Raw genomic sequence first — 16,713 nt, forward strand, 5'->3', positions numbered from 1 at the left:
ATGTGTTGTCTTTCCAGGGTGCACTCTGTGTATGTTGCCCAATAGACAGGGCTGGTGGGACCAAGTCCTGCAGAGCAGCTGCAGCACCATCACCTGAGTAAGTGATTAGAGCTGAACTTCTTGGCTCTCCCCTAGCGTTTTACAACCAGTACCCACTGCGGGGTACGTACGAACCCTTAGAGGTGCCCTCCCTAAGGAGGCTAGGGGTGGGAGGGCCTCTGTGAGGCTGCCTTGTTGGGGAAAACTTCATGAGTACCACCTACTTCCTAACCAGTTACAACCCTTTTCTGTAAGCATTTACTATGCTCCCACCATGTTTTGACTCCTTTTCGCTCCTTTGCATTTCCTGGCCCTAAAAAGTTTTTACACGGATATGAGACGGAGGTTGAAAGTCTTAAGGAAAATTATGTATGGGGTGGAACTTTTGTATTAAGGGTGGGTTGGGGTTTTTTGTTTTATTTTGTTTTGTTTTTTCATTGCTTAGTGATTTATTCTCTCTTTTTTTTTTTTTTTTTTTTTGGCCGTGCCCCATGGCTTGTGGGATCTTAGTTCCCCAACCAGGGATTGAACCCTGGCCACTGTAGTGAAAGCGTCGAGTCCTTATCACTGGACTGCCAGGGAATTCCTGATTTATTCTCTTCAGGTTCCATCAGCAGGTGGAATGGAAGACCCCTCCCACCCTGGCACCTTGGGTAACCAAGGCATTATCCTCCTTCACTGCCTGCTCTGTCTGGAGGGCCCGCACATCAGTGCCTTCTTTCCCAGGTACTCCAGAGTTGATGGGGTACCTTCAAGGCCTCACTCATCCCTCAGCCAATCGCAAGGGTCTGCACACCCGTCTCCACAATTTCCTTCGCATCGGCAGGCTGCACACCAGGAGAACGCTCAGTTCTGTCTCTCTCCGATCTCCAGCCCAACTTCCCCCTGGCTGCACTTTGCAGCCCTTATAGATTTTAGTAGAGTCTTGTATTTTCATTTGCCCCCATGAGAGGGAAGCAATTTCAGGGGAAGATATAAGGAACTTAACTGAACTCCAACGCCCTCTGTCCATGGAGCTGCGATCCCAAATGGCTCTGTGCTTTATCTCTCACCTTGGTTTGTTCAGGGCCTCTTGGCTAGGCCAAGGGTGTTTAATTATAATGGGTTTATTTTTAGTTTTGGGGAAGAGACAAATTCATTTAGGAATGTGGAGAAGTCATAAGCAAGAAGGAAGGTGGATGGGACAAAGAGAATAAACAAGGAGAAGGGAAATGAATGCTTAGTGGAATCTGTGTAGCAGTAAACATTAGGGTAACTGGACAGACCTTCCCATTTGTCTGCCATGGCTAGGAAGAACTTGGTCTCACATCTTAGAGAAGAGCAGGTTGGAAATCTAACTGCCTTGCAATTCCATGGGTAGTAACTCCCAGGAAGAGAAGCCATCCTAATCCTTCCAGGGGAATTCAAACACCAAGCTCGAAAGGTCTAAAGTCACAGTTAAAATGCTCTGACATCCTCGTGTTTGCCCCTAAATCTGGGAATCCAGAGTTCAGGAGAGACGTTCCTCTCAATGACCTTGTCCTGGCCACAGGGGCCAGATGGGAGTGGGGACACTTATGCTTGTTTGGCAGCACAGTGAGAAAGGGGGAGAGCCATGGCTTCAAGCACTTGGTTTGGAGGCGAGGTGTGTGATGGGGAGAACAGAGCGAGTGGGGTACTCCTCTGTAGAGCCTGGGTCCCAAATGAGTTGGTGGGATTAGGCTGCTTGAAGAATAGAGTGTTTTACTCTTCTAGGGCCTCAGGATTTTGACTTTATCATTTGGTTTGCAATGAAGACTTTCTAAGTTCTGGGAGCAGGAGAATATTCCAGGGTTAGATCCTCTCATTTTGGATCAGGATAACATTGAAATGACTACAATCCCAAAAGATGACTTGAGGGCAGACAAACGAAATGATGTCACAGTGCCTCCAGGAATTGTTGCTATTAATGTGAAAGGCAAAATAATAAAGCTCCTAGAAGATAATAGAGGAGAATACCTTTATGACCAAATACCAGTTATACATATTTAAAAATGCTTAGCCTCATTAGAAATCAGGGAAATGCAAATTAAGGCCATAATGAGAATACTACTGCCCCTCTACCAAAATGTTTGGAATTAAAAAAGACTGATAAGGACCGCCCTGGTGGCACAGTGGTTAAGAATCCGCCTGCCAATACAGGGGGCACGGGTTCGAGCCCTGCTCCCAGAAGATCCCACATGCTGTGGAGCAACTAAGCCCGTGCGCCACAGCTACTGAGCCTGTGCTCTAGAGCCCATGAGTCACAACTACTGAGCCCACGCACCGCAACTACTGAAGCCTGCATGCCTAGAGCCTGTGCTCTGCAACAAGAGAAGCCACCGCAATGAGAAGCCTGCGCACCGCAACTAGAGAAAGCCCGCGCGCAGCAACGAAGACCCAATGCAGCCAAAAATAAATAAATAAATAAATTTATTTTTTAAAAAAACCCAACATAGAAGATTCCGGTATCAGATATGACAGCAAGATTTAAGTTTGATCACCTAGACTGGTGATTAAATACATCAGTCACTAGCCTTAGGTGGCTACTTAAACTTAATTTAAATTAATTAAATTAAATAACATTAAAAATTCAGTTCCTCAGTTGCACTAGCCACATTTCAAGTGCTCATTGACCACATGTGGCTGTTGCCTACTGTGTTGGACAGAGCATATACAGAATGTTTCCATTGCTCCAGAAAGTTCTTTTGGACAGGGCTGATCTAGACAACTTGGGTTTATGACGCTTTTCTTTTATTATTTTTTAAAATATTTATTTATTTATTTATTTAGGCTGTGCCGGGTCTTAGTTGCAGCACGTGGGATCTTCGTTGTGGCATGCGTGCCGGATCTAGTTCCCCGACCAGGGATCGAACCCGGACCCCCTGCATCGGGAGCACAGAGTCTTACCCACTGGACTACCAGGAAAGTCCCATATGAGGCTTTTCTTTTAGATAAACATAGTACAGTAAAACGTTGTATTAGCTCAGACTGTCATAACAAGATACCAGACTGGATGACTTGAGAAACAGAAACCTATTTTCTCACAGTTCTAGAGGCTAGAAGTCCAAGATCAAGGTGCCAGGGTTGATTTCTGGCGAGACCTCTCTTTCTGGCTTGCAGACAACCACCTTCTTGCTGTGTCTTCACATGGCCTTTCCTCTGTACACCTGCAGGCAGGGAGGGCGGGGGGGAGGGAGAGAGAGCTGGTTTCTCTTCCTTATAAGGACACCAATCTTATTGGATTAGGAAACCACTCTTTTAACCTTAATTAACTCCATAAAGGCCCTATCTCCAAATACAGTCACATTGGGGGTTTGGGCTTCAACATATGAATTTTGCAGAACACAGTTCAGTCTGTAACAAACTTTAAAAAGAAGGAGAAGGAAGAAGAGGAGGAGGAGGAAGAGGAGAAGGAGGAGGAGGAGAGGGAGGAAGAGGAGAAGGAAGAGTAGGTCAGAGCCAGATGGTGAGGGCCTCCTGTGCTATGCTTAGGAGTTGAAACTCTACCTGAGGCAGAAGGGGAGCCACTATAATGTTAAGGAGGGAGTCTGTGTGATTGAAATGTGCATCTCAGAAAGAACAGCAAGTTGACAGTATGGAGGGTGGGTTGAAGTTGGAGAGGGTCTTGGAAGAATGGAAGCAGGTAGTTAGTCCAGTGCTGAATTTCCTCCCGTTTATCCAAAGGAAGCTCATTGAAGAGTTGAAAATTCTTTCATTGAAGCCTCTGGATTCTACAGGTGCAGATCGAGGTTGAGGGGGCATGTCTGGCCACCCTAGAAGCAGGCTAGTCAAATGGTTGAGAGCAGACTATGGTCAGAAATTTCAGGGTTCACATCTTGACTCCATCCCTTATTACCAATTGACTTACAGTTGGTTGCTCACCTTTTCGAAGCATTAATGTCCTCCATGGTGGAAAGAGACTGAGTATTTCATAGCATTGTTCTAAGGATTAAATTATGCAATGTAGGGAAAAGTATTCTGCATCGAGTCTGTTTAGTATTTAGTGCTCAATATATTTTGGCCATTATTACTACCGGGGATATATTTCCTAGATTTACTCTCAAAGGAGTACAGAAAATAGGGTGTTTGTTTGTTTGTTTAAATGAATCTTGTCCGTCTCCAGATTGTGTGTGTGTGGGCGGGCAGTATGTGTTCATGTTCACCACCACACAGGAGTCACCTTTAAGGTTTTCTAAGTCTCCTTCCATTACTAATGGCAGAGTGAACGTGAGTTTTAGAGTCACAAGAACTAGTGTCAAATCCCTTCTCTACTACTTCTCTAGCCGTGTGACCTTCAACAAACATCCTACTTGAATCTATAGTTCCTTACAGGTGAAATGAATATGATAATACTTTTCTGTCATTCATTTATTTTGTTGTATTTTATTTGGCTGCGCCGAACAGCATGCAGGATCCTAGCTCCCCGACCAGGGATCAAACTCTGTGCTGTCTGCAGTGGAAGCGTGGAGTCTTAACCACTGGACCACCAGGGAAGTCCCTGTCATTCATTTATTCACAGATATATACTGAGCAGCTGTCTGTGCCAGGCATGGCCTCCGAATTCCACTGTAAGGAAATCAGACACAGTCTGATGACATTTTCAAAGGGAAAGAGACAATGATACTACAATCTCATAAGTGCTCTAACAGATCAAGAGTAGGAGAAAAAACAAAACAATCCTACCCTGAGGAAAGGCATTCTTCTCAATGCCTTCCAGGGGAGACATTCTGATTTCTAAGTGGGGAGTTGAAGGATGGGGGAACAGGGGAAGTGAGTCAGGGCAGGGAGGAGGAAAGAGGGATGGAAAGAGTGCTCCAGGCAGACAGAAAAGTAGGCACAAAGCCCTGGAGGCCAAGGGGTGTAGTCTTGAAAGGCCAAAACCAAGTTCACTTGGCCTGGGCACACTGTGGAAGGGTAGAGCTGTGAGAGAAGAGCTGGTGTAGAGAAATCACGTGAGGGGTTTAGGGAGTAGAAAGACCTGATCAGATCTGCATTTTAGAAATATCACTTAGGCTGCAGTAGGAAGAATGGGTGGGGTGTAGGTCAAGGAAGCTCCCTGATGTCAGGGAGCTCTATTATAAGCCTAGTGCAGCAACCCTGGTGAAAATATGTCAGGCTTAAGCAACAGGAGATACTTAATAATAATCACAGCAAATTTAACACATATATCCAGGCAGTGTTCTATGCATTTAGCATATACTAACGCATACAATCCTCAAGACCAGAACGACCCTAGGAGGTAAGTCTTATTATCATCTTTATTTTACAGAGGAGAAATCCATGGAACAGAGATACCACACAGCCTGCTCAAGGTTATATAGTGTTGGGATGTGAACCCAGGCAGCCTTGCTCCAGGTCGGGCTTATGTGCTACACCGCACTGCTGTAGATCTAACAGATTTCCGAGATTGACTAAGAATTAAGGAATGAGGTAGAGAGAGGAGTCACAGATGATCTCCAGACTTCTGGCTTGTAACTGTGTAGCTTTTTGTTTGTTTGTTTGTTTTTTTAATAATGTGAGTTTGTGTTTTTTTTTTTTAATTATTATTTATTTATTTTTGGCTCTGTTGGGTCTTCGCTTCTGTGCAAGGGCTCTCTCCAGTTGTGGCAAGCGGGGGCCACTCTTCATCGCGGTGTGCGGGCCTCTCACCATCGTGGCCTCTCTTGTTGCGGAGCACAGGCTCCAGACGCGCAGGCTCAGCAGTTGTGGCTCATGGGCCTAGTTGCTCCACGGCATGTGGGATCCTCCCAGACCAGGGCTCGAACCCGTGTCCCCTGCATCGGCAGGCAGACTCTCAACCACTGCGCCACCAAGGAAGCCCTAACTGTGTAGCTTTTCATCTCATTATTTGGGCTGAGACACATACTAGGGAAGAGGAGGCTAGGGAGGAAAGATAATGAGCTCCTTGTGAGACATGTTGAATTTGAATTCCCAAGGTGACAGCCACGGGCAGATATCCAGAGTATCATTGTACATATGGGTCTGGAGCGCAAGGGAGTTATTTTAACAGAAGTTATCTATTTGGGAATCATTAGCATGCAGCCATGAGAATGGATTAGATGTCTCAGGAAGAATGTTTTGTGCTAGAAAAAAAGATACTTTGAGAAGAACCCAGGGGAACATCAATATTAAGGGGTAGGCAAAAGGAGAGTCCTTTACAATGGAGATGAGGAGGAATAGCTAGAGAGATGGGAGGAATATAAGAAATATGGGAAGGAAAGGGACATTTCAAGGAGTACGATGTCAAGTGCTATGGAGAGCTCAGCTAAGTGACTGCCGAATGTGAAGAGTGTCCATTGAATGTAGTCACAAGGAGGTCACTCATGAGTGACCTTGGAGAGAACAGTTTCAGTAAGTTGATAAGAGCAATAGTCAGAGTGCAGGGAGCTGAGGACTGAATGCAGGGTGAGGATGCAGAGGCAACAGACACAAAGAATTTCACCAAGAGGGTTTGCCTATGAAGGGAGGAGAGCTATCTGGAGAGGGATGTGGAGTAAAGATTAATTTAATTAATTTATTTTTACTGTGCAAGACATTTGAGAATATTTAAATATTAATGAGAAGAATCCAGGATAAACTGAGAGGCTATGAAACAGGAGAGGGAATTATCTGAGCGCCCTTGAGAAGGTGGAGGGGGTGGATCCAGGACATAGACAGAGAGTTTAGCCTAAGCAGTAGGAAGTTTTTTCTTTGTAACAAGGGAGAAAAGGAGAAGAATGAGAAGAAAGATAAGTTTTTAGCTTTAGTGGTGGGAAATGGAGGGAGTTCTTTTTTTTTTTATTTTTTAACATCTTTATTGGAGTATAATTGCTTTACAATGGTGTGTTAGTTTCTGATGTATAACAAAGTGAATCAGCTATATGCATACGTATATCCCCATATCCCCTCCCTCTTGTGTCTCCTTCCCACCCTCTCTATCCCACCCCTCTAGGTGGTCGCAGAGCACAGAGCTGATCTCCCTGTGCTATGCTGCTGCTTCCCACTAGCTATCTGTTTTACATTTGGTAGTGTATATATGTCAGTGCTACTCTCTCACTTCGTCCCAGCCTCCCCTTCCCCCTCCCCGTGCCCTCAAGTCCGTTCTCTACGTCTGTGTCTTTATATGGAAGGAGTTCTTGATGGCTTTTATTATCCCTCCGAAGTAGGAGGCCTTACGCTATTGGAGAGTGTGGGAGAGAGTGGAGTCAGGGTTAAGAGGAAAACAGAGAAGGTTTAAAACAGACCCAGGGATTTTTTTTTATTAATTTTTATTGGAGTATGGTTGCTTTCCAATGTTGTGTTGGCCTCCACTGCACAACAAAATGAATCAGCCATACACGTACAGATATCCTCTCCCTTTTGGACTTCCCTTCCATTTAGGTTACCACAGTGCATTAGGTAGAGCTCCCTGTGTTATAAAGTATGTTCTCATCAGTTGTAAAACAGACCCAGGGATTTTTAGGGCAGGGAAAATACTCTGTGTGATACTATATTGATGGATATATGTCCATTATACATTTGTCTAAACCCATACAATGTACAACACCAAGAGTGAACCCTAATGTAAACTATGGACTTTGAGTGATTATGACGTGTCAATATAAGTTCATCAACTGTAACAAATGGACCATGGGATGTTGATAATGAGGGAGGCTATGCCTGTGCAGGGGCAGGGAATATATGGAGAAATCTCTGTACCCTCCTCTCAGTTTTGCTGTGAAACTAAAACTGCTCTAAAAACATAGTTTTAATTAAACAACGACACACCAGACCCAATGGAGTTGGAGACCAAAGTGATTGAGGAAACAGAAGAAATTCCAGGCAATGTGTGAGGGCCTGTGAATTGTTAGTGTGGCAACGACCTGCATCTTTGAGTGTTTGCTCTAGTTAAGTGGTAGGTTTGGAGAAGGCAGAGAGTTCTAGAGTTGGAGTTTTGACAGTTGAGTCCAGTGGAAGGCAAATGGGGATTAGAGATGAGGATACTGGAAGGAGAGGGGCAAAAATAATGGAGTCTAAGGGACCAGGAGAAAGCAGAAAAGAGCTGATATAAAGAGGACAGAGAGGTTCAGGGACTTTGAATTCTACTTAAAGAACAGTGTGTGATAGGTAGCCTCTAAGATGATCCCCAGTGATCCTACCTCCTGGGTAATCTCTGCACTTGTGTAATCTCCTCCCTTTGAGTGTGGGCTGCACCTAATAGAATATGGCAAGTGATGGGATGTTACTTTTTTTTTTTTTTTGGCTGCGTTGGGTCTTTGTTGCTGTAAGTTGCGGCGAGCGGGGACTCAAGTGGGGGTTACTCTTCATTGCGGTGCGGGGGCTTGTCATTGCGGTGGCTTCTCTTGTTGCGGAGCACGGGCTCTAGGCACGTGGGCTTCAGTAGTTGTGGCTCGTGGGCTCTAGAGCGCAGGCTCAGTAGTTGTGGCACATGGGCTTAGTTCCTCTGCAACATGTGGGATCTTCCCAGACCAGGGCTCGAACCTGTGTCCCCTGCATTGGCAGGTGGATTCTTAACGACTGCGCCACCAGGGAAGTCCTGGGATGTTACTTCTGAGATTAGGTTCAAAAAGACTCGTGCTTGTCCTCTCGCTCTCTTACTCACTTGTTCTGTTGCAAACCAGTTACCACGCTGTGTGCCCTACAGGGAGACCCACGTAGCAGGGAACTGAGGTCCTGAATCCTGCCAATGACTGCCTGAGTGATCTTAAATGCAGATCCTCCCTTAGTCAGATGGGACCTTCAGATGAGACAAAAGCTCCCATTGATTACAGGCTTGATTACAGCCTTGTGAGGGAACTTGAAGCTAAGACCTGCCTAGATTCCTGACAAAAACTGTGAGATAATAAATGCTCATTGTTTTAATACTTAAGTTTTGGGGTAAATTGTTATACAGCAATAGATAACTAATACAAGGTATAAGAAGTAACAGGGAGAAGGGAGAAAGGACAGCAATTATGATCAGAGAATGGGGTGTTTGAGTTTACAGTTTCAGCTGTGGAGCTGTTGTAATGCTTCATCTGTCCTAAAGAGGGTAGCTGAAGGGGTGCAGAGGTCAAATTCACTGAAGATGAGGTCAAGGCCAGGGTATTGGATAAGTCAGGCACATAAAGGTTAAAGTCACTCAGGATCACTGGGTGGAGAAGAGTGTGCACCAGGTGTCAATTTCAATGAATGACAAAGTGGCATTTGGGGCAGAGAAGACAACAACCCCAGTGAAGAGGAGAGTACTATAATCAGGTGGGATGAGCCACCACAGAGATTTTTTTTTTTTTTTGAAGAGGATGGCAAATTAATGGTATGGAAGGGGCAATAGGCGTCTAGGAAGATGCTCACCCCAAAACTTGCCTCTGGGAAAAGTGAAGTGTGGGAGAATAACCGCTTCTCAAAAGAGCTACAGGGGAAACTGTCGTCAGTGTAGGACCAAGTTTCAAGATTAAGATTAAATGGCATGAAAGTAAGATCCTTGGCTCCTCATAGTGGGCACTCGACGAATATGAGTTGTCTCTCAACATTCACATGTCTTTGCTCTGCGCCTCCCTACCCCGCCATCACTTTATTCGAAAGAGACTAGGGCTAGGTGAAGGGATGGCGTCGGGCGGTTGGAGGAGGCGTGGCTCTTCACGCTACGTCAACGGAGAGAGTGTTAGCAAGGTTCTCCGCAACTTCACTGGCGCACAAGACATATCACCCCGTAAGAGAGATGTATTCTTTCCACCAAAAAACAATAATCGAGCGCCTAACAAGTGCTAGTCACCGACGACTCAAATGCGAGCGAGATACACTCCCGATTACAGGGAGGGCGCGCGGCCACGTTCGGTGTCAAGGCCAACATCGGTAGGTTTCACGGCGTTCAGACTTTTCCAAGTACTTCCCACACTTTCAGCTGAGGTAAAATGTCGGAAGTCGGTGTGCACCAGTACTGAGATCCCTCTAGGATTCGGCCTCGTTGGCTCGGGGGTCCCAGTCCGCTCTCCCCAACCCTGGTGCGCCCTCCTGTAAAGCGGGATTCCACGTGGGCTCCCCAGGGGCCCGCGGGGCGGGGCGTAATGGGCGGGGCCAAGCCGGAGGGCGAGGCTGACCCCGCCCTTGGGGCTCCCATGGCCCACCGCGCCCCGCGGCCAGATGCTGACGTGTCCTTTCCTTTCCACTACACCTCCCGACACTACCTACTACCGCTGCCCCGGAAGTCCCGCCCCATACTTAGCCCATCACCGCAAATCAGCTCTTTCAGCGCTTCCTGAAGCTCTCCACCGGTTTGGGGAGCAAGGGGCGGGGTTCCGCGAGCAGGGTGCCTATTGGCTTGGGGTCCGGCGGGCTCTGGGCTGTAATTGGCCGGAGAGCAGTGGCGCTCTGGCACGCTTGCGCGGCGAGTAGAACGTGTAGCGGCGGCGGAGATCGCGTCTCTTTTGCTGGCGGTCCCGCTGCTGCTCCTCTGAGCACCCGGCGTGTCCGTCCCGTCCATCGCCCACAGCCGGTCGCCCGCCTGCTCCTCTCCGCGGCGGCCTCTCACCAACACCGACACCCACACTGACACCTCCAAGCCGGCCCACCGTCTTACTCGCTGGTTTTCCATCGCTACACATGGCCTCCTCCGCGCAGAGCGGCGGCTCCTCCGGGGGACCCGCGGTCCCCACCGTGCAGCGGGGCATCGTCAAGATGGTGAGAGCGGGGACCGGGACACCGATCCCACTGGCCACCACCGTGCGGGAGTCTGGCGCTGGCTCCTTCCCCTGCCGCCAGCCTGCATGGTCTCCCAGATCCTCTTTCCTCTGCCCCTTTCCTCACTTTTCACCCGTTCTCGGAATCCCCTCCCTAGACGCAAACCGACACGGACTCCTCTGGGTGCCTTGCCTCCCGAACACCCTGGCATTAGGGGTCACAGTGATTTCCGTGATCGCGGCACTCAGTCTCCTGGCTGTTTACCAGGACAGACAGATTAGTGATTGGTTAACGGGGATAATTTGTTGGTAGCTGTCCTCTGATCCACCCGTCCTCTGTCCATTTTAGCATATGCTGAGTAGTTTGCAGTTTTTCAAGATCCTGACGTCCGCTCTTCCATGGAACTCTTGGAGTACTTGGTCTTCTTGAAGCTTTTATATTTTCACCCACGCTCAGTTACTTACGCCAAGTTTTCTCGCGCTCTGGCCCTCATTTCCCGTCTTTTTCCCTCCACCTCTTGTGTCAAGTTTGTAGTCCTGAGAGCTCATATTTGTGCTCCCCCTCTTTTTGACTCTTAAGATGTTAGAGCGGTAGGAATCTTAGCGATCATTATTGTTCCCTCACTACAGATGAGACTAGTTTGAAGAGGGCAAGTGACTTGCCTAAGGTCACCTCGTGGTTTGGATTGGAGCCAGGACCAGAGCCCAAGTGTTCTGATTCCCAGCTCACTGCTGTAACACCGTAGATTCTGCCTGATTATATATCCCCTTACTTCCTACATCCTTGAATGGTGAATTTAAATCCTGCAAGTTTCATTAAAAAATATTTACCCCCGGCTCCATGATAATTTTGTAGTATAAATTCTCTTTATCAGTTGTCCCCTCTATTGGCCTCCCCCCAACGCTCCCTAATATTGGAACCTGACACTTCTTGGTTGTTACTAGAATTTCTGGTTGTGATGACCACAGACTTCCAGATTGCATTTCAGACTGCAATTCTGACTTTTCTGTCAGGAAATATTCTTTATGAGATTTTGTCCCAAAGCTCTGCAGTGGTTTACAGTTGTAGAAAGTTTAAAATACATTCTGTTTTCTTGGCTCATTGTCTTTCACAGGATTAAAGTATTCTTCAGCTTGTGTGTATGAATTAGATTTCAAGATTTTTTTTTTCCCACTGATGCTCATGTATTCATTTCTTAGGCAGTATGCTGCCGCCAGCTGAGATTCTTAGGATTTTCAATATTGCTTTCCCAGTTTATTTATACATAAACGAAGAGTCAGAATTTATCAGAAACTGAAAGAGAAGGGAATTTCCAAGGTCCACATATTTTCACCTCTTTGAAATACTGACTTGACCTATGAAAGGATTATCCTGAAGTGGCTCCTCTTAAATTAGCTTTTTCATTTGCACTGATCTTTCCCTTCACCATAGGAACAGAGCAGTGCTTGGCGGTCTGGTAGTGGAGTTGGCAGCACTGAGTGAATCTTTCTGAGTTTTTTCCTTTGCTAAGGCTTGAATTTTTCTTAAAGGCCCCTCTTATTTGTGGGGTGGGAGTGGAAGGAGGCTGAACATATTTTTGCTTCTACAAATGCTGGAGGTTTCCAGGGCATCTGGATTCTATGGGGTGATGACGTCTGCCCACAGATTACTCCCGAGGATACTGAATATCACAATCACTTGTTTATTAAGGCTCATGTCTTGAGCTGAGTATTCTGTTTGTATTATCTCACTTATAATACCTAACAAGTAGATAGGATCATTGGCTACATTTTACCGATATGTAATCTGAGGTTTAGAAAGAGTAGTTTACCCCAGGACAGGTACTTTTTAATTGGTAATGAGAGGCAGAGCTGGGACTTGAACCCAGGCCTGTCTGCTAAAGCACAGGCTCTTGAACATCATAGTACAGTGCCTCTGACTCTAGGGCATGACGTTAGCAGAGGGCAGGGCCGGTGATGCATGGCCGCAAAATTGCAGGAAAGTGAAGCTGACTGTAATTGAGCAAAGGAAAGATTAGATGTTACTCCTGTCTTGTCCAGGAGCTGCTGTTATGCTAAGTGACTTTATTTGGTGCTTATGGTCCTTACGTGCAAAGGAGTGTGGTGTGGAAGACACGTTAGGATTGGACGGAGGCTTTGAAGATTGAGTGGTAGAGTCACCTATACTGCTGTTTTTCTGTGACCAAGCTGCAAGAGGTGGGTGGGTGAGTTCCAGGCAGGGATTAGGTGAGGGAAGCTGGGTGAACTGCAGAGCGACAGGCAGATTTGTGCCAGGCTTCGAAGCCTGTCTGGAATGAAAAATCGACCCCTGGCCAATTGCTCTGTGTGAAGTTCTTCTGCTAAGCAAAGTTGTATTTTCCTGGAGAGTAATCGTTTCCAGTGGTACCAGGAACTGCTTCGTAAGAACTGCAAGGGAAGATGGGGCTCTATGACAGAGGAAAGTGAGGAGGAAATAGTTTGATGAATAGGAAAATAGTGGCCACTGCTTTGCTTGTCTTTGGGTTGAGGGGCAGAAACTGACTAACCAGAGGCGGGCCTTTCAGGCTGAGATTTGTCTGGACTCAGGCTGAGCTGAAGGTCTGAAGGTCTAGGGTTGAGGTTTGCTGCAGTGAAGAGGAGTACTCACCCTTCCTCTTTTTTGCCAAAGAACCATGGAAAGGCCATGGAAAGTGCAAGTTTCTTCTGGTCTCTGCCTTGCTGTCCTAGCAAGTCCTGCATTCCTTCTTTTAAGGTTGAAGAAGAAAGAACTGAGAATGAAGTTGTAAAAAATTTTTGCATTTGCCCAGTTTTTTAAAATGACGGTAGAGGCTACGTCTGCTATTGAGAGTGGGAGCCAAGGGACAGAGCTGGTTCTGGAATGTGTTGAAGGAGGAAGTCGGCAGTAAGTTGACACAAGCGTTGTGGGGCCCTTCTGTTACTGAGAAGGCAGTGAGAATGATGGAAAAACCGAAGGTGGATTTGTATATTTTTTGAGTTGGGATAAGACTGGCAATTGTGTGGGCAGACAAAATAGGACCTGGGAAAGTAAATGTCTCTGTCAAATCAGATATTTTCTCAAAACCCTAGAGGATTCTATCTCTGGGTTTCTTGAGTAAATACTAGACTTTCTTTAGCTGCATCAGAATATTGTCAGCACATGTTAAATAGAGGTTGGGAGAAGTCTTGGGGTACTGAGTATAAAATTCAGTCATCCCACTTAGCAGCTACTTAGAGATGGCTATTTTCGCTGGTTTTGCTGACCCCATTTACTTCTGTCATGGGGATAGAGCCCTTTTCGAAGTCTTCACGCTAACCCTCCTATCTTACGTCTGCATGTCTTTTCAAGCAGGAGCACATAGCAGGATAAATCCGCCGCAGTTCTTGAATCTTCTGTGCTTATCAGAAGCAGCCATGGAAGCAGCATATCTTATCCTACTTATGGTGTGGAAGACCAAATCTCAATTCCCATTTCACCCCGCCCCATTTAAAAGGGGAAAAGGATCCCTCTGCCAGTCTTTGGTTTTATGCTAAGAACCAGGATTCTCACTCGATGCCTAAGCCTTGGGACACCTAAAGGAGGAAATGACCACAATTTCCTCCTTCGACAGGAATTGTGCTGCCAGGTTGTTGTGAAGCGGGGTGTAAGCTTCCTGGTGAGTAGCTTAGTGGAAATTTCTCCAGTGTACAGCTTGTAGGAAATGCTGCCTATAATTTAGATCATTATAGCTAAGTGTTTCCTATGTTTCTGAGCTAAGAAGTATGTGTCTTTCCAGAGTGTAGTAGGGATAGAGTAGTAGTCTACTGATCTGTTCCTTCCTACGTGCACTTAGCTCATGCAGACTGTGAAAGAAAAACACCTTTGCTAAGCTACTTAAAACACTCTTATTCTACTATTCAAAGGGACAAAGTAGCCGAATAACAATATTTTAGTAGGGCCATTTGCAAAGAAGTGGGTGGAATAGGATGGAAGGCTTTTCCCTCTAGTCTTAAAATTGCCCACTTCCCAGCAGGTGAGCATGGTAGCTTTCAATCAAAATTGTAAGTAAAGGAGCACTAAGTTTTTGCTATGTCTTAAAGGCTTTCTGTCGTTTTTCCTGTATGAAGAGGAAGCATCCTTCTGGCTCTAGTCGTGCTAACAGTGGCTGCTGCCATGTACTAACTAATGATGTAGAATGATGAGCAATCATATTTCCTTTCTTGAACGAATTTTATTGATCATCTGTGTCAAGCACTGTCTGGGTATTAGAGAAACAGTGGTAAAAAAGTAAATCAGATTCTTGCCCTTACGGGTTCATGGAGGAGATAGACCATCAACAAGTAAACAAGAAGATGATAGTGTAAGATAGCGATTTCCGGTAGGGGAATGGGACAGAGCGGTTGGGAGGAAGGGAGGGGTGGCTCCTTTAGGTAGGAAAGGCTTCCCTCGGCTGAGATCGGATAGACATCAAAGAACCAGCCACAGGGGAAGAGTTCCCGGCAGAGGGAACCGCAAGTGCAAAGGTCCTAGGGTCTCCATTGGTGCTTATTTTCAGAATTTTTATAGCAGCTCTTCAGTGTCTTCAAGTTCATTGTTTCACATAAATGGTATGGGTTTAACCTGAGCTATTAATATACGTGTTTTACGGTGATAAAAGGTGGAAAGGCAGCAGAGGTGATGCTTGTTCTGGTATCCTGGTGAGATCAGTAGCAGACATTAAGTCTACTGAATAAATATAACTGATGAGAGATTGATTAAAAAAAATACTTGCTCTTGGTCATATTCACGTTTCTTACAGGGCCAAGACTAAGGTTGGTTTTTTTTTTTTTTTAAGATTTATTTATTTATTTGGGTCTTAGTTGTGACATGCAGGATCTTCGTTGCGGCACGTGGGATCTTTAGTTGTGGCATGCGGGATCTAGTTCCCTGACCAGGGATGGAACCCTGCAATGCCCCCTGCGTTGGGAGTGCAGAGTCTTAACCGCTGGACCACCAGGGAAGTCCCAAGACTAAGGTTTTCTGACTTCCTGTCAGCCAATCCTGTGTATTCCCAAGGTACCCACCTCTCAGTGGACGGGCCCCGGATGAGACGATAAACGCCAAGAGCAGGCTTAGCAGGAGTCACAGAGCAGCTAGAACCTGTCAGTGTTCATGCTCCTGACATCATTTTTTTACTGCCTGGAATGTAGTAGCTCTGGCCTCTGGCAACACTTTTAACCTAGCAAGCTTTAGGTAACAGTGATGGTGAAAAGCAAAGTAGCATGCTTCAGAGCTCAAACTAACGGTCAGGAGAGAAGAGCTCGTGAGCAGTGTGGCTGTTTAACAGGAGTGGGGACTCCTGAGGCCGGGTAGTGATCAGCGCTGGTAATAACGAGGCAAGTGTTTTGGCGCGTCTATGCCCCAGTTTACTTGGGGAGTGAAATTTGGGAAATAAGTGAACATTTTAGTTTTCATCGGTAAGTTCAGAAGAGAAAATTGGCCAGGTTTTTGAATCCCGGTAAGAAGCTTCTAAGGTCTGTTGTGAAACTTACTTATCAGCATTGGCTAGCAGTCCAGCTGACAGGTATGGTTCTAGCAGGGTGTTCAGTAGATATCCTTTGGAATCTGGTCTTTGGATTTATTTTGTTTCATTTTTTCAAGGGAGAGCATAGCTAAATATTGTAGGAAATTTTTTGCCTTATCGGGGACAAGGAATGAAGTAGAGGGATTCAACTCTTACTGGGCTTAGGTAGCTTTTCCTCTTATTTCTTGTTTGGAGATGGATACCCACCCAGGTCCCCCCACCACCCCGCCCCGGTTTCTGTTGCTAATTCCTCTCTTGGGAGACTGACGTATGCTTTTTGTTCTTACAGCGGAAATTGATGCAGAATCACAGGTTGTGAACATTTGATGCAGATGGAGTGTTGTGGGGATTCACTTACTTTCAGTGAGACTCAATATGATAAATTAACATCACGTTTTTCTCACTTAGCTCTAATGTTTAGGAAAAAAAACCCCAGTGATTTCAGTTGGCATTTTTTAAAAATTAGGAAGTTAAGCAACTTACAGGGAAAATAAACTTAATGAAAATTTAGGTGACAC

At 46.0% G+C, this 16,713-nt stretch overlaps 1 protein-coding gene and 1 pseudogene across 1 annotated transcript in view; one reads left to right on the forward strand and one right to left on the reverse strand.

The window, feature by feature from the left end:
- Positions 1-649: 649 nt before the first annotated feature.
- LOC137768334 (mth938 domain-containing protein pseudogene) lies at positions 650-1,051 on the reverse strand (annotated as a pseudogene).
- Positions 1,052-10,381: 9,330 nt separating this feature from the next.
- SND1 (staphylococcal nuclease and tudor domain containing 1) overlaps positions 10,382-16,713 on the forward strand; it is a 432,660-nt gene continuing 426,328 nt past the window's right edge. The window contains exon 1 of the mRNA XM_068549395.1: positions 10,382-10,677. Coding sequence (XP_068405496.1) covers positions 10,600-10,677 — 78 coding nt within the window. The 5' untranslated portion in view covers positions 10,382-10,599. The remainder of the gene's footprint in view (positions 10,678-16,713) is intronic.

Source organism: Eschrichtius robustus, chromosome 8, assembly GCF_028021215.1.
Source record: "Eschrichtius robustus isolate mEscRob2 chromosome 8, mEscRob2.pri, whole genome shotgun sequence".
NCBI classification, from domain to species: domain Eukaryota; kingdom Metazoa; phylum Chordata; class Mammalia; order Artiodactyla; family Eschrichtiidae; genus Eschrichtius; species Eschrichtius robustus.